Raw genomic sequence first — 26,946 nt, forward strand, 5'->3', positions numbered from 1 at the left:
TCAGACATTTTGAAAAATGGCACTGATCAGGAGACGATGCAGCAAGTATTGAGTGAAGGCTGACGTTATGCTAATAGAATTACGCTCCGTTAAGGATTAGCTTAAATTATTTTTGCCCTAATTATTCTTCCACAGAATAATACGCTGGCTACATCCATCTTGTTGAAGCCAGGGAAAAATTGGAAGGTCCTTCACTACGTAAATGAGCTTGGTTTGAAATTTTATTGCATTTTAGTATAAGCAAAAAACAGCCATTACAATGCTATAGTTTGAATTTTTCCCTCCCCCCCAAAGTCTTCAATGCTTCTATTTGCGCTTTACAAAGTAGATATGTGTTTAAAAAACTACAAACTATAACAATTGTGCGATTCAGATTCACAAAACCAAAAAGCTGAGAACATTTCAAATTTCAATCAAAGTGACGTTCACTGATTTCAAACAGAATTAGGTCCGTGAAACGTTTTCCTTTTTCTTAGTGACTGCATGACGAAAGCTGCATTGCAATATCATTCACCAAATCCCTCTTTATCTGTTTTCTCAAAGCAAGAACTAAAGGATTTGACACCTAGCTTCCTTGTTCCTGGTACATTGTTGCAATAAAACCCAGCAGCAAATTGTGAAGTGCAGCGAGGGCATGCACCATATGGTGAAGTCCTGCTACTCGTCTGCTGAAGTGACCATCAAAGCCCATTGTTTCCGCTTTGTTCAGGCTTCAAAGGGACCACTGGTCAGCCAGGAAACAAATTCAAACGCTACTGTTTGCCAAAGATGTCCGGGAGACGGGTATTCATCTCTGTGTAGTGTACTGGACCTCCTGCAGAAATGTGCGTGTGAACAAACAAGCTGTTGGCTGCATGCCCACTGTGACTTGTTCTGAGTGGTTTGGTGCATACAGATTTTACTTCAAGCATCTTTGCTTGGAGACGTTATCAGACTAGAAACTTAACATTTGCTGACAGCTGCCTATTTTAATGCCTGACAGAAACGTTGACTGCATAATTAAATGTTTAATAGACAAGAGTTTAACAAGACCTCCTGGGGCAAAATCTTGTTATTAAATACAAATATTTGAAGTAATCTGTTGAGTCAGATGGTGCAGGTGGTCAGCCATCTTTAGTTCAAAATCTAAATCACTAGCATTGATCAGAACTGAACTGCATAAAAATACAGTGATTTCGAGAGGTCAAACCGATTTTTCCTATTTGTTGCATAATTTTGAAAAGATATTTGTTGCATTCATTAATTTTTCAAAATACTAAAGATGCTGCTCAACAGGACATCAGTGTCAGTGTTAGTCTGGTCATTACATTCCTACACAATAATCTCCCCTCAGTTTTCCAACGGGGCTTTCTCCCATAGAGCTGGATTTTTCCTGTAGAATCTGTGAATGACGACGTCAATTTTTTACTCTATTTTAGAATTGTAGTCTAAATGTAGTTTAGCAATGGCAGAAGAGGAAGTCAACAAAGCCATTCAGTCCATGCTGGTTCCGGTTCCACATGTTGAATTAACATCAACAGACGCCTTGTTTGGCTCTGCTCTTCTGTCTTCACAGTGGGGGATGTTTGTTTATAGTGCAGGCAATTTCCAGTAAGTCTCAACACATCAAACTGGCATATTACATACGTTATGGCCAAACATTAGCGATTGGGTACAATTTAAAACTTCAGCAAAGTCCTTACCTCCAGCAAGCAATTATTTCTCAACAGCCTACATCAGTGCTGCCCAAAGTGGGTCCTGGAGGGCCGGCATCCTGCATGTTTTACTTTTCTCCCTGATTTAACATACCTGGATCCAATGATGGCTCGTTAGAAGGCCTAGCAAGAACATTGACTTGCTGAAGAGGTTGTTGGTGCCTCCAGGGAGAGAACTAAAACATACAGGATGCCGGCCCTCGAGGAACGACTTTGGACACCCCTGACCAAGAGTCCAGACTCTCTGTACGAAGCAACACGTAGAACAAGTGGGTTGTTTTTACCAGGCTATGTCAGTGTATATGAACTGCCTTATCTGACAAAACAAAGGGAAAAAAAACAAAACAAGCAGTCTGATCATCTAAAGACTGAATTTTTTTTGTCTCTATAGCAATATGCCCATTAACAATGAATCCATCTAAAGTTCAGAGCAAGGCTGAGACCTTCAGCTGTTCTGCAATTCCAACACTTTTCCCATTGTCAACCGCAGGCAGACACAGAGAAAAGAAACAAAACCGTCGTGATTTGCCAAGGATGGGGGGGAGGGCTATACCTGTCTGTCAGAGGAGTGATGACCAGTCGTGGCGTGTTGCCCAGATATTCATACGAGTAGAGAAACTGGGCATCACAGATGTTGGCAAAGCAGTGTCTGTCCCTCTCGTCCCAGCGATGTCTCAGCTGAGAGAGCCACACAAAGGCCTGGGAATTCTCCACCTTCAAAGAGGAGACAAGAAGAAGAAAGTTTCCAGAAGCTGCCAACACTTGAGATGAGCCCAAAATAATCTCCGCATTTCCACCCTCTAATTATGCTAATGTCTTGTCGGAATATCTTGAATATATTACTTACTAGTAATAGCCTCTCCAGAAAGCGAGGCAGCTTACAGCAATGTCTGCTTGCCAGATTTATGCCCCGGGCTGTTCTCACCTTCTGACTGATCATCTTGGCCACCACATCTCTGGCGTGGACGTCGATGGTGCAGATGGTCATAACTTTCTGCCTGTCACCTGGTGTGAGCTGGCCAATCAGCATGGAGATGAGCGTGTTGAGCTGGGATACCTGCTTCCTGTAGTAGTCCTTCATGGAGTTGTCATAGCCTTCCTCGAGACGGGCAAAAGCCATGTTCACATCGGAAGTCCACCACACCTGAGTGCAGGTCAGTGCAACCTGGATGGAGATTTTAAGACATTGGAGGAATCAGAGGAAATGATATTAAGCAGATTAAGTCAGATTTATGTACATACATTTATCCACTAGGGTTCATACCGACTCCCAAAGAGGAAAAGCAAACCAGTATTTCTATATTTAATGTGAAGAAATGCTTCAGAATTGGGATATAAAAAGCCAAAAGCTGTAATGTTTGGACTAAGATGTAAGGCGGGGGTTCACAAACTTTTCCATGCCATGGATCTCCCCAAATAGCAGTTGCTTCTGACTGTGGACCCTCATTGCAAATCCACAGACACCACCACAAAATATGTAAAGCAACATTGATTTCCAGTCTCTTTTTTTCCTCATTTTAAACTCCAATTATTCACTTACATAACCACTTTTTGACGGTTCCTTCTGCATTTTCATTGTCAAACACTTTTCCGTTTTGTACTTGCCACGCTAGTTTGATGGCCCCATTTTGAAAAAAGAAAAATGTGCAAGGTACTGTGGTATCTGCAAATGAATGCAGTGAATCTATTGTGGCTGCAAACTGAGAAATAACAAACTTGGTGTTTATATAATTGGTGCAGAAGCCTCGTACTTCCTTTGTGCTCACAAATGATGGGGAGTAAATGTTTTAAGAAAACTTAATTTTGACAAAAAACACAAAATCATATTCCATACTGAATCCTTGAGTGCAGAAGCAAAAATGGTTCCCATTTTTCTTTCTTTGCAATATACCTTAACTTGAGTCAGCTTGAATCGGCATTTTACACATAGGACAGAATAGGCTGTCCAATGTGTAAAACCTTACAGAGTTTCAGTATAATGTGTAATTTTCAGGTAAAAACAAACGTGAATCAGGCGATGCACCGTTTATGCCCCCTATGGTTCCTGCATGCAAAATTACAAGAATAGTTTCCAACATTTTTTGCGTCTGTAAAGTTTTTAATTTTCTAAAGGACACTTTTGAATAGTTCTGTTGGGCTTGCAAAAAGCTTTGGGGAATAATAGACTAAAGGGATCAAAACAACTTAATTGCATCTAAAAATAAATACTATTGAGCCTAATGAGTTTATGGGAATTGGGGAATAGATTGTCTAAACAAACACAATATTTTTAATTGCTGTTCTGCCTGGGCTTAAATATTTAAAATGAAAACTACACCAAGTTTTTTTTAAGTGTATGCATCTAAATGCTTTATCACCAAAGCACAAAATACTTGTTACTGAAAAAGTCCCAATAGAGTACAGATGTCCTAAACACACCATCTATTTATTTTGACTCATCACTTTAACTCAGCTGGAAGAAGAAAAAAAAAAAAGTCAGCAGAATTTATTAACTGTGTTTGTAAATCATTCTCGAGATAAAGGAAAATGTACGCTGACATAAAAAGTGGTGAAGACTCAGGAGCGATGGTGTGATTTAAAAGTAATTTGGCGCATATGATGACATGTATGTTTCAAGAAGCTGGAATGTCTAGAGCTCCCCCTAGAGGGCATGAGTGGTTGCACCGTGGGTCACCTTGGACAATCAAAACAGTGATGTTTCTCAATGGCTACCAATTCAATGTGGTATCGTTTGCTGCCAAAGGCCGCTAGATACAGAGTGGTGCCTTCATGGAGACATGAACCGATGGCTGGCAGACACAGTGCCACCGATGATTATGAGATCCATGTAATGGGTGATGTAGAATGTAAAATTTATCTTGCCAATGTTTTAAAGGCACACAAATGAATCCAGGCTTCACAGCATGGGGTATGACTGCAGGACAGCACTGGTAATGAGTCGGGTGGACTCAACCAGTGACGTCCTGTGTCCATCTGTCTAAACCCTGCCTTATGTTGCAGGCAACCCAGTTCTCCTGTATTTGCCAAGTTGAGCTATGGGAAAACAGTTCATTTATCAAGTGTCACCCGTAGTCATTTTACCAGATCTCAAAGGCCAGTTCCAACACCTGGGGGCTGACTTGTAAGTTGGGACTGTGTTTTGTGCCAGATAGCTGCTTGTATCCAAGCCAGAGGGAATGTCAGAGCCATGGAACCAGGACTTTACCCCAACTATCTTGCTTACAATGTCCTTGTATACATCACTGTTAACTGCTGTCAGTCTTAGGGGTGTGCATTATTATAAAAACTTAACATTGTGATATAACTGTCAATAAAGTTATAACAATGTCACCTGTTGATGGTGCATATTGTCCTCATTTTTTCCATCAGAAAGTCCAAATCTCTCTCTCTAAGCTTCATTGCATTTTAATCTAATGCACCTGAAGTTTTATTGCCTTCCAAATGTTTTATCCAAGCAATTTTAGTGGTTGCGATGCTCCACACATCCATTAACAATTGCTGTGATCAGTATTATTTATTTGTTCCTCTACTGAGCCTGTTCACCTGAGCTGGGTAGTCAAACAACCATTGCTCTCTGGGTTTATCCTCATAAGCCGCCACTGCCTCGGTCATTTCATGGCGAACAGTTGAGCGCATGGTATCCAGCACCCGATTCAACCATATTTCCACCTAAAATGAGACAGAAGAACAAACCGGTCCACAAATTCAAACATTAACACGTTTGTTAAATGAATAAAATTAGCCTGTCTTGTCACTGGCCCCTAATGAGGTCATTTATAAGCGTTCAAGTGGACATAGGATCAGGCAGCTACTGTAGCATGTAATGGAAAATTAATGATGTTATGTGTTTTGATATGCAAAACCTCAGGGGCAAAGACAGAATCAGTTTCATTTGTCTGTGATATCAGTCTCTGATATCTGCACATTTTCTCTGTTCTCTTCAGAGGAAATGGCAGACAAGTGAATTTTCCCTTCTATTACATTTATCCTCGACAGCTCTAGTGTCACAATCAGGGTAACAAATACAGACAATAAACGTCTCCAGCATTTAGATAAATACACAAGCCATGGCACCATGATTTCAGTAGCATGAATAAAAGATAGCTGGACTATTTTACCTGTCCGGAGCAGTCGCAGGCCTGATTAAAAGGGACATACTCGTCTTCTTTGCTGCACATGCCCACGGCAGCCTGGGAAAGATTTCCCTCTTTATCTTCTTCAAACTTCATCTTAGCCATGTTGTCAAACAGCTTAGATAGATGCTTCTGGACCTGAGCAAACACACCGACACAATGAACTCCGGTTTGATTTACACCCAACTCACACTGTTTATTTTCGTTGCAGCCTCATGCATAAATGCATCGGTTCAGCAAACGTAAGGGAAGGGCACAACCCGTATTCTGCTCCATGCCTGCTTAGTTTCTCTAAGAGAAAACTACGGCCACATTCTTAGCCACTTTTGTTTCCTGTGAGGTGAGAATATATATCATGTCCAGATGTAGATGGTGCAAGAAATCTGCACACCTGTGAGCAACATTGCCCCTGTGTGGACACTGAATGTATTTACAAGTACCAGCAGGAGTTGACACAGAGTGCCATGCATGTTTTTAAAATGAAACTCCAAGAAGACATGAAAGCAGTTTTTTGTCTTTTTAAACAAGCAACCTGGTGAGGGTTGGTCCCATTAGACAGGATGTCCAATAAATCAGCAGAAGAAATGAAGTAGAATCTTGGAAAAGCAAGTCGCTTGGTGTCCAGATACTCTGCCAGAGCTTTTTCACACAGAGAGAGTCTGAAGACAAAAAAAATAAATAAATAAAAAATTACCAGGTTCTCAGTCAATGCTTGTGTGTAAGGAGAATACATGCCGACCATGTATACACACTTTCAAAGGTTCCTTCGTCTCTCTCACCTGCTCTGAATGTCCTCCAGTTTACCAAACAGACCAGGCTTATTGGTGGCCTCCACCACATTAGGCGTCTGATGCACAGAGTTTGCCAGTTCTTTGAAATCAGCATCAATCCCTTCAAAGCGCCTGGAGTCCTGCAACGGATTTCACCAGAGAACAAGGAAAAAGGATTTCAGGCCCATAAAAACCCCAAAAAAACAAAACAAGGGAACCTCAAGAATCAAGCATCTCAGTTGAAACAATCGCTACACAGGTGGCAACTAGAAAGTTGTATAATCTCAGCTCCTAAACTAAGAGGAAATGCGAACTAATGAGGACTCTCTTGGATCATACTGTGATGGCAAAAGCTGCAAGCTAACGCACACAAGAGCTTAAAAAAGATGTAAAGAACTTTGCTTAAGTCTCTATACCCCGAGAACTTTTCACAGATTGACACATTACAACCCCAGATTTAAATGTGTTTACTCTTTTCCAAGGTTTTCTAACAGATTAAGGACAAACACTTTGGCCAATTCTGTGCAATTCAGTCAGATTAGATAGAAAGCGTCTAAGCTGCATCCTTCAGTACTTTTATCTTTCTCGTGTAATTCTAACACATGAATACGTTTCATTTGGGCTATTTAACCAACTTCTATTTCAGGTTGTTGTCCTGCTAATAGATGGGCTTCCATCCCAGAGACTCAAGTTTTATAGCCTCCAACAGGTTTACTCTGTATTTACCAGCAGCTTTCTATCAACTGAATGCCACGATCGTGTGTCTAGAGGGACGAGCAGTTTCTGCCCCACAGAAGATTTTCCATGGAGGTCAAACTGTTTAGTTTTGCTCTTATCTGACCAAAACAGCGTCCTCCACATTACAGCTGCGTCCTTGTTCTTTTATTTTAAATGGCTTCCTTCTCTCTACTTTTAAATGACACTAATGAGTCCCAACACACTTCAGAAGCTTTCACAAAACACCTGGACTTATACTGCGATCGACTTTGTTCACTAATTAGATTTCTTAATGCTTATGGTTGCACTGCATTGCATTTCGGGATATTAATGTAAACTGTGCCGAATAGAAATGCATATCACTCTTTTTAGATTCTAATTCATAAAAAAGTTGAAAACCCCAGTATTACTTATGTTGATTTGATAACTGTACACCATTTTGCACTGGTCCATCACATTAAGTCTTAATACAGTACATTTTACAGGGCGCTATACAGAAATGTGTCAAAATAAAGTGTTTCCTTCCTTACCACTTAAAATCCACAAACATGGAACTGAATAATGCATTCTCAGGTTTAAATTATTCATTTTGATTATGTTTGCAGATAGTGAATAATTTTGCCAAGCACCGTAGCCAACACATACAGAGTTGCAGGTAACTCTCCACGTGTGTAGACATGTTCGGCGTCTCACCTCAGGCAGCTGAGAACGAATGTCCTCGGAGCCGATGAAGATGCTCTCCAGGTGGGTCCAGGTCCGCTGCACCTCAAACCAGATGGAGATTACAGAGTCTGCCACAGAAAGCTTGCTCTGCCACACGGACACTTCGTCCAGGAAGTGGGCTATGTACTTTGAAGACATGAGGTTCTGGAGTTGAACCTGGTTATCTTCCAAGGTTTCGATTAGCTCCTCGTCTGTGCGGAGCAGAGGCACCTGGGTCCTGTGGTGGGGCTCATACTGGAAGCGCATACCTGGACAATGCGGAAACGTGCGATAAGATCCGGAGAGGCCCAATATGGAAGAGCATGGCTAAACTAAAGTAGCTGCTAATTCTACCTGTCCATGTGGAGTTGAGCTCAGACAGGACTTTCTCCATCCCCATTTCTTTTACAGCCTTGTCCACAATCTCTCTGACTTTCTCCTCAAAGCAGTGCAGGTTGAGCTGCAGCAGGTCAGCCAATGACGTTTCCTGCTCACAGCACAAACAGTCATGTTGGTGTGCAACCAATATTTGCAGCAATTTATACAAATACTAATGTAATTTTTTATTTTTTTTTACATTTCTCACATTTCAACCACAAAAATATTTAAGTTGGAGTTCATGACACAGACTAAGACAAAATAGTGTAATTCCATGACTTAATACTTTGTTAATTCACCAATTACTGTTACTATTATAAGCTTTAAGTGTATTCAGGGTGTGTGGTATGTGCGTACTCATGGTTACTTATCACTGTGTTGCCCTGTGGCAGGATACACAGTGACACGGTGTATCCTGGACATAGGCAACGTCATTAAATAATGGATAGATGCAATACTTTATATGGCTTATTACATAAAATCTCAATAAATCCATTGAAGTTTGTGGTTGAAAGATGACAAAAAGTTAAAAGGATGTGAACACTTTAGTAAGGCGTGGCATAATAACAGGCAATACAGAATGTTTATATAAAACAAAAACAAAAGTGCAAATTTATCGTTCCTTAACGTCCGTTATTTTGGTTAATTTTCACATGTTTTCCCATCATTTGCTTCTGCAGCAGATCTTTATTTTTGCCGTTTTCTGGTATCTGGGTAAATAGAGACTCTCTTGTGTAGTCAGTGTCCCTAGACAAAAATTCAGAGTAATTTTAGCCTTCTGGGAAGTGAATCTGGTCATATTAACATAAAGGCAGATAATAGTGAGCTGTGGTAGAAGAGGCTGACAACCAGCTGATACCGAAGAACTGGAGCAGCTTGAGGTTCAAAGACTGGCAGGCCACACAGAGAAACCATTAATATCCAAAGATGATTAGCTTGAAGTGTTCAGAGTTCTATCTGAACAGAGTGATAACACGACTCTGCAGCTTGCTCTCATTATGCTAGACAACTGCTGACTTAACTTTGGAAAAATGCTGGCTTAAGCACAACAGCAGAAACCTAAAGACTTCTTTTATTGATTTACACTGAGCAGAGTTGTGTTCATCTCTATAAAAACAGCATCAAGTTTAAATATGTAGAATATATGGTTCTTCTTTGCTGGTTTTCTCACTGTAAAAGGAGGTGTTTTTTTTAAATTATCACTGTCTGATATTAAACAATGTTAGGAATGCCAACATTATTTCCATTAGTTAAATACCAGAGGGTGTCATTTCCAAATGCCTAAAAGTGCAATATTTATCTGTTCAGATAGTGATATGCAACTATAAGCACAATGGAGATGCCTAGGCATTTTACTGATCAGGAAGAAAAGAGGTTCTGTGTTGGTGCAAAATATGAGTAAGAACCTAAGAAAAAAGGACAAATAAATTGTTAAGATGCTGTATTATGGAGCATCTTATATGGAGCAAAAGGTGGTGAGATTGCATATGCACAGTGAAATAACTCCTGTACAAAGATCATAAAAAGCCAGATTGCAGACTACAAATGCACTCAAGTACACTTGTTGGAGATATATTCAGGGGTTTGATGAAACTATCATTTAATAATTTGGCAAGAGTGACATTTAATGGGAAAAAAAAAGAAAGGTTGCAAGCATGATGACATGATATCAAAACGTGGAAATAGTGAAGCAACATCTCCAGGCCTCCCTCAGTCTGCAACTAATTTATCTATGCAAGACCCATTTATACCCAATTTTAAACTATTTTAAATGGCTTAAAATAAACAATGTCAATGTTTTGGAGTGATTATTATAAAGGCCTAAAATCATGCCCATAAAAAATATGCTTGCACAGCTAAATATGCGAGTGGGAGCAAAGTGGCCTAAAGACCTGGTTAACATAAGCTCCTTCTGTCAGGAGGAATGGACCAGAATCTCTGAAAACTATAATGTGAAAGTCATGGAAGGAAATCCAAAAACATTTGACAAAAGTTATAGAGTTAACAAAATATATATCTCAATTTAACTACTTGTGACTTTTAAAAAAATGAACTATATGCAATACTACCGTATGTTATTAATTGTGCAAACGACAAATAATTTTGACAATTGTAAATGAACTAAAACAGGAAACATTTTAGTTTGACTTGATGTTAGAAAGTGACAAAAAATATGGTTCAATGGATTTTTATTTATTTTTTTGTCCTTTCAATGTAAAAATCTTCCTTGAACTACATAAATTATCAAATACAACAGGATGGAAACTTAAAATCAGAACCGCAAGTAGCTGTTTAAATAGATCACAGACCTGGTCAATTGTGAAGTGAACGCCAGTAGCAGCCATCAGCTGATGCCAGTGTCTGGGTCGTATCGCTGGGCTTTGGAGCTCTGCTACTGCCCTTAGAGAGGTGAGGATGTTCTTCACCCTACTGTCCAGACATGTGAACGCCTCCCATGCTCTCACCTACAAAACCAGACAGTGATCTGTACAAGAGCCTGTGACATATTCAAGGCAAATTTAAGCAGCATGTTTGAAGCAAAGTTCTTGTGATGCTAGAACTCTGTCCTAGTGAAAGTGAGCCTCTCACCTCCTTATCCAGCCCTCGTATGTCTTTAGAGAAGCGCTTGCATTCGCGTTCCATGTCCTCCACATTGATCTCTCTCCAGGGAGTCGTCCTCCAAGCTGCCATGCTGGATTCTACTAATGTAATCATATCCCACAGCTCTTTCAACAGGCCCACCTCACGCCTGTGGGAAGATGCAAATAAGATGAACAAATCCAAGAAGCAAATGCAATCGCTGTAATGAGGGGTTGTATGTTAGAAACTTGGCTTGTGGTGGAGGTACTCTCTTCATTCCATGTTCCTTCTTCACCTGCATTGTCGGAGCTGTTTGTACTCGGAGACAGTGACCTCAAACAGACTCGCCGACTCCATCAGGGAGGCCATTGTCTTCTCATGTTCCCGGATCACCTGGTGAAACTTATTCATCATCTGGTACGGCTTCTGGCTGTCAAACCTGAGGGCCGCATCAGCACACACATGGACCAATCAAGACCTATCACAGGCTCGGCATCAAGCAGGCAGTGTTTGGGTAATGGCAGACTGTAGGACTGCCACATTTGATTTGGCTGCAAGTGCAACCATTCAGGAGTCTACTGCCAAAATTACTAGTGACTTCCATGACATTAATGGGGAAATAATCACCAGGTTATTAAGAGGCCAATTACACACATAACTAATCTGACAATTAGAAGATATGACAAAGAATATATTCGTATGAACAAATTAGCATCATGTTAAGATTCAATTAATGTTGTCAGATAAGCAAACTTTAAGATAACATTGTTCTGGTGTCAAGTGGGAAGGAGAGCTCGGGTGACATTTTAATCTTTCCAATGTACTCATCTATCCTATGTAGCCTCAAAGGAAAAGTGAAACAATAAATGTCGTTCCAAGATGGATTATCAGAATAACAAATTTTGCCAGGCTATAAATTGTCCCAGAACGTATTGCGATAAACGATAATATTGCTGTTTTCAGACAATTTTCAAGTAATATAACAGTAATAATGCAAGAACAAATTCTCAACTATCAATAAACGTTAAATTCTGATTAACATTTAAACATTGGAACTGGAAGACATTTTAAATATCCAAAGTAAATAAACAAAACAACAGAAACAACAAGTAAAATGAATTTTGAAGTCTCTGTGGGCAAAATTGTCTTTCCAACGCAGCAGACTGAAGACCAGTTTTGGTAGAAAGAGAGAGAAAAAAGAAACAATAAATCAAGCAAATGAAAATGACTGAGTTTGTTTGAGTTTATCATGCAATTAATTGATTTATTGTTTATTATGACAGGCCTAGTTACAAGAGTGTAACAATAACACCTTTAGATTTCAGGAGCCAGTAAATGTTTGTTGATGTCACAGTTTTAAAGGGTGTAATGTTGACTAATGTTTCTAACATGTCAACTGTGGGTAAAAATGAACACTGGTGCATCATTCTTGGGATCTTCAACACTTAAAACATTTGACTGCATTAAATATTTCAATAACCGTGTCCAAAAGCTTTGTACTGGAAGAGGAGTGTAAACAACAGGAATCACTGTCAATTCTCCCTTTCACCGATTTATACTGTCAGTTCATACTAATGCCATTTTGTGACTCTAGATAATTGCATGTTAACTTAAAAGAATAGTTAACCTAAGTTCACAATTTGCTTTAATTTGTTGGTTTCTAGCATAGATCGTTGCCCACAAATTTCAATTGTATCGTGTTGTAGAAGTTAATTGTATTTATATACAATGGGTTCAACCGATGGTGACTGCGATCTTTCAAAGAACTTATATTTAAGGGTGTATGTATAATAAGTGCTTGTACTAGAACACAAACGTGTGCATAAAATTGTTATTTTAACGCAGACATTTGGAGGCTGTTTACCTATAATCAAGCATTATGAACTTCATTTAGAATGTTTCCTCTCAATTTCTGGATATCAGAGTTATTCTACCTGAAAGGCCCATTACTGCGAAAGTGCTCCCTGAAGGCATGTTGGTCAGCATCAAATGAAGCACATTTTCTACGTAGGCTGACCACCTCTATGGCCTGCAGCGGCGCCACCTGCTGTTTAACCAAGACTGCCTGTTTTTTTAGATTGAGCCACTTTTCTGGCAACTCCTGCAGAAAAAAAAAAAAAAAGACAATCAGAAATTTGCAAAGAACAACAACAAGACTGTAAGCAAAGAAAGCTGTGGTGATATTTCATGACTCGCTGGGAGGAAGAGATCAGAGATTAGCATTCAGAAAACGCAACAGAACCATTAGAGAAAGGATTCTACCTCACCTGGGGAAAAATAATAAAAAAAATTAAAATAAAAATAAAAAATCAAAGCAAAGAGTCTTTGACAGAAAACCAAACGAAGGGAATGAATATCAGAATATCAGTTCTTACCGCTAAGTGTTTGTACACCACTTCTGGGAGATCCTGTTCATATATTTTCAGGAGAGCAATGGTTTGTTTCAGAGGCTCAAACATGGTGTCTGTGGAGGTTTGTCTGTCTTTAACCGCCAGCAAGTGACCCATGACCTCAACCAGACCTCTGTAGTCGCCCTCCTGCACCTGCTGGCTCAGGCCAGCCTCAGTTACACAGATGAACCTCTCTAGGTCAAACAGACTGAAGCAAACATACACATTGTTTAGGTAAAAACAAAATACTAAAAGCTGTAGTTTATCACCAGGGCGTCTGCAGATTTCAACAAGTCAAATTCAAGACTTTTTAAGACCTTTTTTAAAAAAAAAAATTGGGCTTGGATTGAATTTAAGACCAAAAAACAATAAGTCAAGGCAATGATGCAGCACTACAGCCAGCCAAGCATAGCAAAAACTGAGAAATTTCTGGGGTCTCTTTATGGCTCTTGGCAGCAGCTTTGTGCTTCTTATAGCTCTCTAAAGCACCGGTGCCCAAAGTCGGTCCTGGAGGGTCGGCATCCTGCACGTTTTAGTTCTCTCCCTGGCGGTAGTGACAACCTTTTCATCATGTCAGTGTTCTTCTTAGACCTTTTAATGAGCCATCATTGGATCCAGGTGCGTTAAACCACTGAAGTCTTAACCCCTACAGTGCTTAACATTTTACACAGAATGAATGTAGCATCTTATGGGTTAACTAGTCTTACCAAACCAAAACTTAAGACCTGGTGATTTTACATATTTATGGCCAACTTACTTTTCAAAATGAATAAGACATTTTAAGGCAGGGGTCTCAAACTCTAGTCCTGAAGGACCGCTGTCCTGAAGTTTTTAGATGTGCCACAGGTACAAAACACTGGAATGAAACGGTTTAATTACCTCCTTCTTGTGCAGATCAGTTCTCCACAGCCTTGCTAATGATCTAATTATTCAGGTGTGGTGCAGCAGAGACACATCTAAAAGTTGCAGGACAGCGGCCCTACAGGACTGGAGTTTGACACCTGTTTTAAGGCCTTAGCTTTGGATAAATTGATTAATACTTTTTAAGGATACACGGACACCCTAGTTCAGTGTTTCCCAATTCCAGTCCTCAGGCCCCCCTGCCTGCATGTTTTAGGTGTTGCCCTTCTGCCACACACCTGGATTGAATTGTTGGGTGATTAACAGGCTCCTCCAATACTTGGTGGCTGCAGAAGACGTCATGCAATCATTTGAATCAGCTGTTCTGGTGTAGAGACACATCTAAAACATGCAGGCAGGGGGGCCTGAGGACTGGACTTAGCTTAACTTTAGCTTATAGTTGGCGATGACTGAACCCTTTTCACCAGGCCTGGCCAGGTCAAAATGATTTTTTTTTTTTTTTTTTTCTGACCGCTGGAGAAGGAAAGCTTGTGCTGTGTCAACCCTACAGAACCAAACTATGGATACAGAGGAATTCTTCCAAGAGCACAGTTTTCCAACAATCCAGAGACAAATTAATGGCGATCTGTGACTTTTCCAGCATGATGGAGCACCGTGTCACAGGACAAATATGTTAAAGTGACTCAGAGATTGAACACAGATTTTGAAATGAATCTGTGACCAGTTCTTTCTCATGTGAAATAAAAAAAAAACTTTAAAAAAAACGCATTTCAAACCTGTTGGTTACATGATCGATGAGGTGCTGTTTGAACATGAAGCTCCACTTTTTGATGACATTGAGCAGAGCACTCTTCATCCTCCTGCCATCCACCCTCATCCATCCATGGAAGACATGCACCGCCTCCAGGTTCTGGACCTCCTCATAAAGCTTCTCATAACTGCAGTATAGAGTCGAACAGATTGCATTTAATTTGTAGTCAAATGCCAGAACCTGCAAATGCATATTGTTAAGACAGAAGAAATAATATTGCTTAAGTAATATTATTTCCCACCTGTCTATCTGTTCTCTAAAGCTGTCCAGAGTCGGTGGGCTCTCATAAATCCCACCATCACAGAAAACCTCTACATCGGGGCTTGCGGGATTTTGCCCATACTCGAGGAACTGACGCATGAACTCCTTCCTGTTGTCCATGTACAAGTAGCTGTAACGCTCCAGAGAGCTGCGGAAGTTGCAGCACATCGTCATGGCGGCCTTCACACGCTCCATCAGGAGGTGTCGCGTGTCTGCCAGGTCAGTCATGCTTTCCATGTCAGCCTGACAGAAAAAGAGGAATGCAAACCCAAAGGATGCATGTGTGTTTTTGTTAAGGCTGCAGCAAACTTGCATTACCTGGTAGTGGGCAGAGGGGCTGTGCTGGGCGAGCCGTGGCACCAACGAGGACATTTTGAACACATCGTTGATGAGGCTCTCCACTATCTCAAACAAACTATCTGGAGCCCCCAGCTCCAGAGAGGGAGAGAAGACCATGTCAGGGGCCTGCAGCTCCAGACGGGCCTCGAGCAGAGGGGCCATGACAGTTCTTTGATCTGTGGAGAGAGGAAAACGTGGAGCATAAAAACTGTTTGAATAGTAATACATAATTCGCCACTGATTTCAAATCCAACCTACTGTTATTACAGAAGTTTATTGGTTAGATCATTTACAGATGCAAACAGTGTTGACTCCCATTTAAGATGTATAAAAACAAAAACCTTTAAAAAAAAAAAAAGATATCGTTATGGAACAAACCTCACATAAAGAGCTTGGTTTTCTTTTGTCCTCTCTTCCTTAAAGTGGTTTTTCATACAATCCATGTCTTGGAAGTGAGATTGCGTCTAAAAATGTTGCTTTTGTGTCTGATGAGTCATTTGTATCTTAATTTATTCCTATGTTTTGAATGTTAATCAGGTAAAAACCCATTAAACACCCATAATCATCTTACCAGAAGAGTGCATCAGATTTTAGCTATTCAGTCCAAATTTTAAAACGCCTGGCATTGAACTACTAAGATTCCCAGGACTTTTGGAATTGGAACAGGCCAACAGCATCTCAGATTTTCCACCAAACTAAACAGAGACCATAAGGTGCTTTTTCATGTAAGGCATCTTTCTACTACAGAACATTTCCAGGGACTCTGAAAATTTTGGGGAATATTATTAGTCAGACTCTTTTTCCACTGTGGTTACCATGGTAAAAACAAATTAACACAGTGCAAAATATATCCCTGCTATGAACAAAGTTTTCAATTAGATTTATTTTTAAAGACTGTCTACTAGATAAAGAAAGTGACAGCAATTTATGTCCAATAATGTCGGACTTAACTTTCGCAACAAGAAAATGCCTCTATTCTTGGTAGTTGATAATCTGGTTCCACAGTGAAAACCAGGCACATGACGGAACAATCAAAGTAAATTTAAGATCCAGGAAAAAGATATTTTACATCACAGAGTCAAATTTGAGATTTTTATTTATTTTTATTTTTTTTTTCACAGCTATTGTTTGGCCGGTTTGAAGAACAAATGAAATGGAGCGAAAGCCTCAAACTGCCAACTAGAGCTACACTAGATATGTTGTTTATTTATTTTATTTTAACTTTTAAGTTGAGTTTCTAAGGTGTAAATTATTTACAACTTTTTCAGTACTCTTCGATGTTATGTAGTGTTACAGCAGACAACTAAGTGCTGTCCTATTTGCAAAAATGTATCCCATAAAACAGAAGGAATGCTACTTCTTGATTTTTAAGACATTGAAGGCAAAGAGAGCACACAAGGGAGAGCTGGTTGGACACGGCAGCTATTTGTAAACACTCCTGCTCATCTTGAACCGCATCTAAACTGGCTGACAAGACCCATGCCAGCAAGCATGTTCGCTAGTTTTCCGTGTCCATAATCCAGCCAATAAAGGCGGACACCCGGCTGACATCAAAGCCCTTGAGGACATGTTGCAAAAGAGCTGTCCAAGTGAGTGCTGGCTGAGAGACGCTGCAGAATCAGAGTAATGAGCAGCTCTGAATTTTCTCCCATTAATATTAGAATTGGCTGCAGCGTTCTGCTGGCATTGAGACGAGAGTAGTAACAGCCTCTACATCACTGTGGCATTTTTAATAACTAATACTGACGTTTTAGATCTACGGTTGAAGCAAGATGTTTACATATACCTTAAGTACCTTAAGGATGAAAAAGACAATGTTTTGGTGCGATTGTAACCGAGTCCTCTTGTCAGTCTGTGGGCAAAGCTGAAAAGCTGTGAGTGTATGTGTGTCTACAAGATGGCCCATATCATTGGTCCCCAACCACCGGGCCGTGGACCGGTACCGGTCCATGGACCAATTGGTACCGGGCCAGGCAAGAAATAATTAAATATGTTCGTTCTATGTATTGAGTCTGGAGGAGCTTTTATTTTGAAAATCCTAAACCGGATGCTGTCGGTTATGTTTTGCGGCCAACATGCAGCAGAATGAGTAAAAAACAACTGCAAGGGTTGACCGGTCCGCTGTACTAAAAAGGTTGGGGACCACTGACCTATATGGCAGTTCTCTAAGTGGAAAGTGGAAAGATAAAAATCAGAAGAAGAATTTTTAATCAGCTTCTGAAAAGAGCCAGGGATGTTTGGCCAAAGTTATTCAGCATAAAGGGCAATTCTGTCAAATACCTTGAACAAAGTGGGGGGGAAAATTCACACAATTATTCTAGCATTTAGCAAATATGAATAATTTTAGTAATCCTAACTGATCTTAAAAAACAAAAGCAAGTTTTGTCTGCTGTATTTATTGTCAGGCAGTGAGAAAAACAGGGCATGTGCCTCTAATAGTGTATGGACTTATCTGGCTTGAACTGCAGCTCTATTGTATTGTTTGCAGTTCATTACCCTACCAGTGTTGTCCAGGAAGAACTTGAGAGAGCACTCAATACAGCTGAAGAATCCATCTATAATCATGTCATCAATGTATTCCACATAGGCCTTCCACTCCTCCGAGGACGACTCGGCTCTGAACAGTGCCTGATTGCTCTAAGACATAAAAAGCAGGACAATCTCAGTAAATCATTTAGAAATTACATTAAAATGTAGTTCAAAGGGAATTCCAAATCCCTGCTCGAAAAAGTCTTTTAAAATGATGAAACGCTAGTGAAACCTAAAGAGAATTGGAGATGTCTCAATCATCAGAAAAGTACCTCTAGCAGGAAGTGGATTTTCTCCCCAGAGGACTCCACCACATTGTGAAACCGCTCCACCCTTTCAGCGCGGTCCTCAAGGCAAAGCAGAGCATCCTTTCTGCCGTCTTTTCTGTCAAACATGGGGACTGCCCACGACTTCATGTACCTCTGCATCTCCTCCACATTCTCCTTGGTCTTTTGAAGTCTGCTCTCCAAGTCACAGACAGCGTCTCGGATGTCTTGGATATACTGCCACACACCTGAAAGACGTGTGTGCATTTTAGAATTTTAAGGGGTCCAAAAATACGTTTTATAAATTTTATGCATCACTTAATTATCGTGTGGGACTTGCAAAAACAAAAAACAAAACAACTTTTTAAAATGTCCCTTTTCCCACTACACATTTGATATTAACAGCGAAATTGTCTCGCTAACATTCAGCCAGACTCTACGGGCCTCTGCTAATGAGCTAAAATTGAAGACAGGTGTGACGTCTTAAAGTTGCAGGACACCGACCTTTGTGGAGTGTACTTAGAGATTACTGCAAAAGTCCTGCTGGCAAGTCTGAATCTCTTCAACTGTTGCTCATGTCCCTCATGTCACTGTCGAAGTGACAGTTGGGAGTTTACGAAGGACTAGCAAGACCAAGCTTTTATTTTGATAGTCCATCTTGGCTTATTGGGAAGAACATTTAGCTATGACCTAAATATTTTTGGTTTACAACCTAAATATTCCGCTTGCTAATTACATATTTTTTTTTGCTTGGAACTGTAACATTTCTAAATGTATGAATGGGTATCAAAAGAGATCCAAAGCTTGGAAAGCATCCATTGTCAGTAAATGGAAAAAGTACAAATCTACCAAAATATGTCTATTTATCTGTAGCTACACGCCAGCCAAGGAGAGCCTTGCCTTACCAGTCTGGCACTCAATGTACACTACATATTGGGTTTTCCAACATTTCCACTCTTTGCCTTTGGAAATCATACAGCATACTGAGATACATGCACCCTGCTCAGCATGCAGCAGATATGTGTGTAGCTGCTGTGTGTTCCTGCAGAGAAACAGTAAGACTGTCCCCGCAGACAGCTGAGTGCACTGGCTTGTACCATAAACACTCCTCTTATTTCTGCCCTGTTCCGCCAGAAGTCCCAGAGTCGGAAAAACCAACAACACGTCCTGCCGCTGTGCGTCAATCAACCCTTATCAATGATTAAACAGCTCCTTTATTTTTATTTTATAAGCAAAGTCTTTCGGCTCTTGTTAGATTCTCAAGCAAGCCGCTGTTGCCCTCGAACTGACAAGGATGAAGCCAAACGGGAGAGAAGAGAGGGGCAGGAGTTGTTTCCTAACAACTCTTGGTGTCCTTATGTCCATTTTTTGTCTGTACTGTATTCTCAAATTCTAATATATCACAGTAAATGCATAGAACATTTTAAAGAAGAAAGTGACTGCAAAAAGTCCCAATATGATTCCTGAAAAAAATCAACTCCGGAGGTAAAAAAAAAAAAAATTCCCATTTTCCTGCTTCATCGTTAGGACAGGAAGATACAAACTGGAGTTGGGATTTCCTCAACTGCTTAGCAACCGACATTGGAGCCAGGTAACAATAACTCTTTGTACTGTCATGGTGGCCAACATAGTGACTCTATTGAATCAGCAACACACATGACATCGGAAAAAACCCCCCAAAAAAACACATACTAGAAACTTTTATCCAACAGGTTATTGCTATTATTTATCTGGATTCCATGCAGTGTTTCCTTTAGAAAAGAGTTTGTCAACCGTAAATGCATGGATATCAGAGGGTTAGTTATAACAAAAGGTTTGTTTAAACAAAACGTTCTTATCTGACTGACTGTATGAATTTGCTCCGGCTTAATTGTACGTGCAAATTCAACTGGGAACAAAAGTAAATAAATACTTGCACCACTTGTACCATTGTTGCTGAATCTCCATTAGGAAGACATTCCAGAAACAAACATCGAGACTTTTCAAGTTTTACTTTCCATACGTTGCTCAAAGCCTCCCAGTGAACATCTATTCAGGGAGGTTTGATTGGAGTTAGGAGGAGCAGTCCTGCGTTTAGCTTTGGGTAACTCCGAAGCCTGTTGTTTTCCAGATGAAGAGGCTCTGCTGGTGTCTACCTCTATGACTTTCCACTTGAAAAACAGCAGTTTGTAGGCGAGTGTAAAGTGGTTGAGAGAGCCTTCAAGTCCAAGTCAAAACACCAGAAAGCCTCAGATATGAACGTTTGTGCTTTCAGCTTGACAGCTTGTATGTTTGAGCACTGAAGAGGCCGTCGCCACTTTTTAAGTCTTCTGTGTGACAACATTTAGAGTGCACGGTTTGGGGGGAAGAAAAAAGTAAAAAAAAAAAAGAAGAAACCATGACAGACAAGACAGAGATGAAAGTACCACTGTGAATACACCGTGATCGGATAACCTCTAGCTGCCGAATACACCGAAGTTAGCTTGTACTGGAGCACTTCCTGTCAAAAAAAAGAAAAACACAATCCCAAAATCTTCAACGGCTAGACTGATCCGACCTCGACAAGACAATTGCACACAGAACGGAGTCTCTGAAACACAAAGATTAATTTGAAGATTTACGAAACCTTGCCTACTATTTGTGGAAACAGAAAAGAGCGTTGTCAAAAGTTTTTTTGGCATGAGAACCGCTTTAAACTTAGAAGAGCACAAAAACAGCAATATGTGGACTAGTTGAATCAAGACTGCGATCACTGACTCCATGAAGCAGTTTCTGATTTGAGAAACTATTTGTAAGAGTAACAAAAGAAAAAAAAAATGAGATTCTTATTTTTCTAAAAATTAGTTCCACGTCTTCCTGGTGAAATTAATGTAATCTAATATTTCGACTTGTGAGCTGTATGGCTACACCCCAACGGGTGGCATCAAAAGCAACAAGACATTGTGTAAATAAATTGCAAATTATGTTAGCTCCACCATCAATAACCGACTGACTCCTCCATGAAACAACAACTCTCTTAGAGGACGGGAGCTTTGTGTTTTTTTAGTTGTTGTTTTTCCTATTAATTATTTATCTGGCCAACTCTGTAAATTATTCAGCACGACACTCGTTTTGAAGATATTTCGTTTTGCAATTGTAATGAAACTTTTAAATGCCGCGAGCACAGCAAGCGAAAGGCGTCTGCATGTTTGTGTCGTACTTCTCATTCGTGTTACGGGGCGAAGGCAGAACAGGGAAAAAGAAAAAGAGAAACAACATTGGCACGACTGAATACCGCTGCAACGAGCGCGACGGTAAAAAACAAAAACCAAAAGCAAACAACGCGCCGTTTAGAGGCGTCGCTGCTGTACGTGTTACTTTATCAGCTGACCTCCGCTGTTCCAGTTCAGGCTCTCCTCTGCCTCTCTCAGCCGAGCATCGACGTCTCTGAGCTGACCCTGAATCAGAGGACGCTCCACGTCCAGCACAGACAGCATCACCTGCGTTCAAGCAAAAGGGAAGGGAAGAGAAAATTAAACAAATACATGTAAACCTGTCATGAAATATTAATATCCATGCCAAAATGCTACTCAGAATGGCTAATGGGGTGTTCGCTTTTCCAAACTCACAATTTCAGCATCGTTTGCCTGTTCCTCTGGCATCACAAGTCGATTGGACCAAAATAGCTGGAAACTGTGCTCTGCTGTACGTTCGCATTGTAAACGGGCTTAATTGGGGGAATGTATGATGAATGCGGCTGAGGATAATAGGAGCCGTTTGCTGTGTTGCTGCGTTAATTACGTAAGTGATTTCTTGCATATTGTTCTATTATTCATTATTGACACTGCAATGCCCCTCTGTTTAGTTCCCATTAAGGCCGACAATGGGAAAAGTGCCTTGGGTAAAGACAGGCGTATTATACGTACAAATTCATTTTTCAAATGGGCGAATAAAACCAAAAATAAACAAACAAACAAAAAAAAAAAAAACAATGCTGATCTCTGTAAAATTCAGGAATTAAATTTACATAAGTCACCATGGCTCTCAGTAGATAATTTATCACAGAGTAGCTGGTTTACATCATGATTTATGTTTCACATGAATGTACATCCATCTTTCACTGAGAACATTTTAGAAAGGTGGATCTGGTCAAGTTTTGTTTTTCTTTTCAAATGTAATGAATGATGGGGCCAATCTGATCCAGGATCAGTCTGATAGTGGCGTTGTTCATTTTAATGACTCCTTCCTTCTTTTCCAATTATTATAATCTATATGAGGCTTAGTAAAATCTTAACTTATAACACAGGCATTGGAAACCATGTTGCTGTCTAAACACATTAATGCCATGTTCTAGTGCGGATGCACGGCACTGGAAATATGAGGCTTCATCCGAGCAGTCCGTCATGATTACAATGTTGAAATAAAGTGGACCCCATCCTATCCACAGTTTATTATTTGTGGATTCACTATTTCATAGACTTTTCTGTGGAACGTAACTCCAAAATATCCTCAGATTCACAGATTTGAGACTATCTTCTTTGACTTCTTTGCAAAGACGTTAATCCAGGACTTTGCTGTACTGTACCTCCAAGAGTGAATGCAAGGAAAACTATAAATGTCTAAATGTTTTACTGTAGTGAAAGTAGACGAAATGTGGGCATTGAGGCTATTAAGTAGGCATGGCACAATAACAAGTTTTGCTGGACGATAAACTGTCCCAGCAGTTATTGCGATAAATGATAATATTGTAGTTCTGAGACCGTTTCCGAGTAATAGTAATAATGACATTGTCAAGGCTCAATAAACTTTAAATTCTAATGAACATTTAAACACTGGAACTGGAAGACATTTGAAATATCCAAAATAAATAAAGAAGACAACAGAAACATCAAATAAAATGAGTTATGAAGTCTTTGTAAGCAAAAGTATCTTTCATAAAAGGGGCCAGACTGCAGACTTTTGTCATCCAGCTTTTGGTGAAAAGAAAGAGAGATGAGAAAAACGATAAGTCAAGCAAATGAAAATAATTTCTTTTAACTTATCATGCAACTAACTGATTCATTGTTTATTGCACCAGGCATAATATTAAGGTGTATTAGATGCTACAGCGTAAGCGTTTTCAGAGGGGGTTTCTGAGTAATTGTGGATAACTGTGAGTTGAAACCCTTGGTTCACATGCGGCACGACACGGAGCTACAACAAGACAACAAGAACTGGATCGCAGAAGGTGTGTTTAATCACATTCTTTGGAAGTGTTTGACATTCTGTGGTAGACTCAGGCATAAAATAGGATTATTTGTGACTTAGAAACATGGGAGATTGCTGCTAAAGCTGCAAATGCTAATTTTTCTAACAATTAGCATAAGAACCATTACAAGTGTCAACTGTGTTCAATGTTTTCACCTCGGCTTCACTACTGTATAAGCGCTACTTCTTTTAATGTCTCGTGTACACTTAGTGTGAAGCCGCTGCTCCTCTTTAAAAATTAATGACCATAAATAGTGAAACGGCTGGTTTAACTACTCTGTCACCATGTTTTTTGATGGAGCTGGTGGCTTTTCGGACATTTTATCAGCGTTTGACACCCGAAAGCCACAGAGTTGACAGGAGCAGCAGCATCTTTAGATGACAACTCTGCTCTGAAGTTGACGATGTCGCCCTCTTCCCTCCACCTCCAACTCTTTATTTCTCTGTATCTCAGCCCCAGACGCTGCTATATAAAGAGTTCTTCAAACTGTGGATTTCGGTTCGCTGGAAAAGGAAGAAGAGCGACAGATTCCTGCAAACATGTAAGCTGGGGTTTGGTTTTGCTTTTTTGTTGTTGTTCGTTTCTGTTGCAGTTCTCTCGGAGCAAGGCCGTAGCCGTCTCCGGCTAGCAAGCGCAGCCTCCTCACAAACTCGGTAATCTGAGAATCGTTCAACTCTAATCCTTCCTGACCTTGTTGTATCGGACTGCAGCAAGCTCCAGGTTGGCCACGTGCTGCCACAGCTGCTCCCTGGCCGCGTAGAGCTGAATGGCAGCCTCCGGTATGGCCTCAGTTGGTCGACCCATCAAGTACTTCACTTCTCGGAGCACGGCTGCCAGCTAGCAAGAAGCAAAAAGAGTCCAAAACAGTCGAGGTTGATGCCCAGCAACAAACGCTTCGGCCCAGTCCTTGACAAGAATCGTCAATGTAACTGAGTCGAATCTCTTGGATGCTTCTTCACACACGTCTTTTCACCTCTGCTCACCAATTATCTGACTGAGATCAGGTCTTTCTGACAGTCATCCTAAAACATTGCTTTCCATTATGCCACTTTGTAGCTAATTTGGTGGTGTGATTAAATTCCCTGTCCCACTTGTGCCCAAGCATTTACTTCCTAGTTGATATCTTGAAATGTAGATTCAACACATGCACACCAGGGACCTGCCAACCCTATTACTCTGCTGGAATGCTGTTCTCAGGCCTGCTTTTTTATTTTCTCCAAAAGCAATGAGGATCCTAATGGACAAATGATTATGTCCCTGATTGGACTAGGACTCCCTGAGTTGGGCTGCATTCTCAGTTTGGAGCAGTGGCTTCTTTCCGGCTTAGTGGCATTTCAGCACGTCAGTAAGGGACAAATTTTGAAAGTAGATAATGACTCAGTCTTATTAAATGAACGAACGCTGGTTTTCATACATGCAGAGGAGCTCTTAAAATTATAATCAAAGCTGTACCACAATTTGGCCTTTTTCCAGATTTGTCTGTGATGTTTGGGGTGTTGCCTAACAAAACAAAATAATCCGTCGGCTATAGAAATTCATGGCTCAGTCAGGAAAACAAAAAACAAAAACGGACACAGCCAGGAGGAGGGTCTTATCGGTAAGAATCAAGCTCGTGTACATGCTGCTCAAACTCTCCCCCCGACCTCTGGGGGGAGAGTTTGTTAATAAATGTTTCTTGTAACAGTAAGTTGTGTCCGAACATTCAGCAACGAGTGCACGTTGATTGGCAGCGCCAAGACCCTCCACCTGGCTCTGATTGGTTGTTTTTGAGCAGGAGTGGTACATTAATTTTTCTTTAATCAGACGTTCAAACTCCTGCTTTAAGGAAACTAATCAAATCCTCTCCAGAAAAAGTCTCCAAATATTTTGGGGGATTTTTGGAAAGTAAAAAATATTTTTGTTATCATAATTGATCTAAAGCAGTAAAGGGTTTGGTCTGACTTTATGTCAGCCTGTGGGGAAAATAAGGTTAAGCAACTCTTTCTACAGTTAATGTAAATGGCTGTTTATTGTATTGCCAACAGAATCGGAACAAACACTATAATACTTTAGGAATTAGGACTAATTATTGCTTCTTTCCCTTAAATAAAAGCAGTGAGATCACACCATACATCTTTATTTTGCATGTTTGCGTAAATTCTGTGAAACATTTTCTACTTCTGCTCAAGGTTATGCCATACATAAGAACGTCATCGCGGCCTGAGCTCATTCTCAATGGCGTGTGAGGTTCATATAAAAACCTGCGGGCTGAAATTGACAGAGATCAGATGAGTGTCCAAGTCTCGGCTGATCAATGGCAAGCTGAGGTTGTGCTGCGAGCTCTCGCCCACGGCCTCCGTCCACGCCGCATACAAGCCGGCCGAGTATCTGCAACACCAAACACAGAGCGGACAAGCTGCGATCACTATCGGGAAGGAGTTCTTCTAGAAAAAAAAAAACAACAATCTGCAATGTTAGTATCCGCAATGCTTCACATTCCCACTTAAAGAGCTCGGCTTTTATTCCATTGTGGTAGATGAATACGCGGGGCCCCGTGGAAATTAGCATAAGCAACTAAACAAGCAACTAAAAGGCGTATGATTGAGGCATTTTGTCATCCCTCGGAGGTTGTAAGCAGAACGAGAGGCGTGATCCGCCAAACAATAAAGGGCAGAGGGAGCGGAGTGAAGGAGTGTTAGGTGAGTGTGTGTGGAGTGTGGGGTGTAATATGGGGATAAGCGCTGATTCATCTGCGAGAGGCGGCAAGCAGACAAGATGTCAGGGTTCTTTCTGTACGTCTATATCAATCTGTAAATAGCCACATTTACGATGAGGACTTGGGCGCGCGCCGCGTGCTCCTTATTGAATCTCTGCTGTGAGCTTCATTTCCTGATAGTGGCACCGCAGACACAGAGGCAATCAAACGCCTCGGTCACGGCCATAAATCACGCCGCATTTTGTCTGCGGGGGTAAATGAGTGAGGATGCCAGTCCTGCTGCTAAATGGAATATGTATAATAATAGTGGCCTTCGTCGGAGGCAGCCGAGACGATTATTACAGAGGAAGAAGGGCTCTAATTTCTGACGGGAGTGAATTGTGGGCAAAGAACTAGTGGTGTTCATCATCCCATTACTCCGTTCTGGGGGACACGGAGTGAAAGAGTAATTGTAAGCTTGTGAAGCGCCAGAGAAGCACCTTCAATCTGGGGGTGTAGGAGCACCAGGATTTATATCCCACACTACATTTTGAGAATGAGCAAATCATTACTCCCCCCAAAGATTTTAAGTTTAGCTAAGAACTCTTTGGATTTTCTTTAAAATTCCAGTTTTG

The 26,946-nt window shown here is 40.6% G+C and overlaps 1 protein-coding gene across 4 annotated transcripts in view; it reads right to left on the reverse strand.

Moving 5' to 3' along the window:
* The window catches only part of dnah9 (dynein, axonemal, heavy chain 9), a 159,836-nt gene that overhangs the window by 118,291 nt on the left and 14,599 nt on the right, over positions 1-26,946 (reverse strand). Inside the window, exons 12-32 of one of the 4 annotated variants that reach the window (XM_044102455.1) lie at positions 25,878-26,004; positions 24,328-24,474; positions 21,781-21,889; positions 18,438-18,679; positions 18,138-18,273; positions 15,616-15,812; positions 15,278-15,540; positions 15,002-15,163; positions 13,350-13,572; positions 12,909-13,075; positions 11,270-11,413; positions 10,984-11,143; positions 10,704-10,859; positions 8,371-8,503; positions 8,008-8,285; positions 6,607-6,737; positions 6,360-6,486; positions 5,813-5,965; positions 5,238-5,363; positions 2,620-2,859; positions 2,248-2,408 (exon numbers count right to left, since the gene is read on the reverse strand). In XM_044102455.1, the coding sequence (XP_043958390.1) occupies positions 2,248-2,408; positions 2,620-2,859; positions 5,238-5,363; positions 5,813-5,965; positions 6,360-6,486; positions 6,607-6,737; positions 8,008-8,285; positions 8,371-8,503; positions 10,704-10,859; positions 10,984-11,143; positions 11,270-11,413; positions 12,909-13,075; positions 13,350-13,572; positions 15,002-15,163; positions 15,278-15,540; positions 15,616-15,812; positions 18,138-18,273; positions 18,438-18,679; positions 21,781-21,889; positions 24,328-24,474; positions 25,878-26,004 (3,582 nt within the window). Of the gene's footprint in view, positions 1-1,682; positions 1,751-2,247; positions 2,409-2,619; positions 2,860-5,237; positions 5,364-5,812; positions 5,966-6,359; positions 6,487-6,606; positions 6,738-8,007; positions 8,286-8,370; positions 8,504-10,703; positions 10,860-10,983; positions 11,144-11,269; positions 11,414-12,908; positions 13,076-13,349; positions 13,573-14,121; positions 14,145-14,243; positions 14,272-15,001; positions 15,164-15,277; positions 15,541-15,615; positions 15,813-18,137; positions 18,274-18,437; positions 18,680-21,780; positions 21,890-24,327; positions 24,475-25,877; positions 26,005-26,946 lie in introns of those variants that run through there. The other 3 variants (XM_044102458.1, XM_044102457.1, XM_044102459.1) reach the window with 3 other exon arrangements.

This window comes from Gambusia affinis, linkage group LG20 (assembly GCF_019740435.1).
Source record: "Gambusia affinis linkage group LG20, SWU_Gaff_1.0, whole genome shotgun sequence".
NCBI classification, from domain to species: Eukaryota; Metazoa; Chordata; class Actinopteri; order Cyprinodontiformes; family Poeciliidae; genus Gambusia; species Gambusia affinis.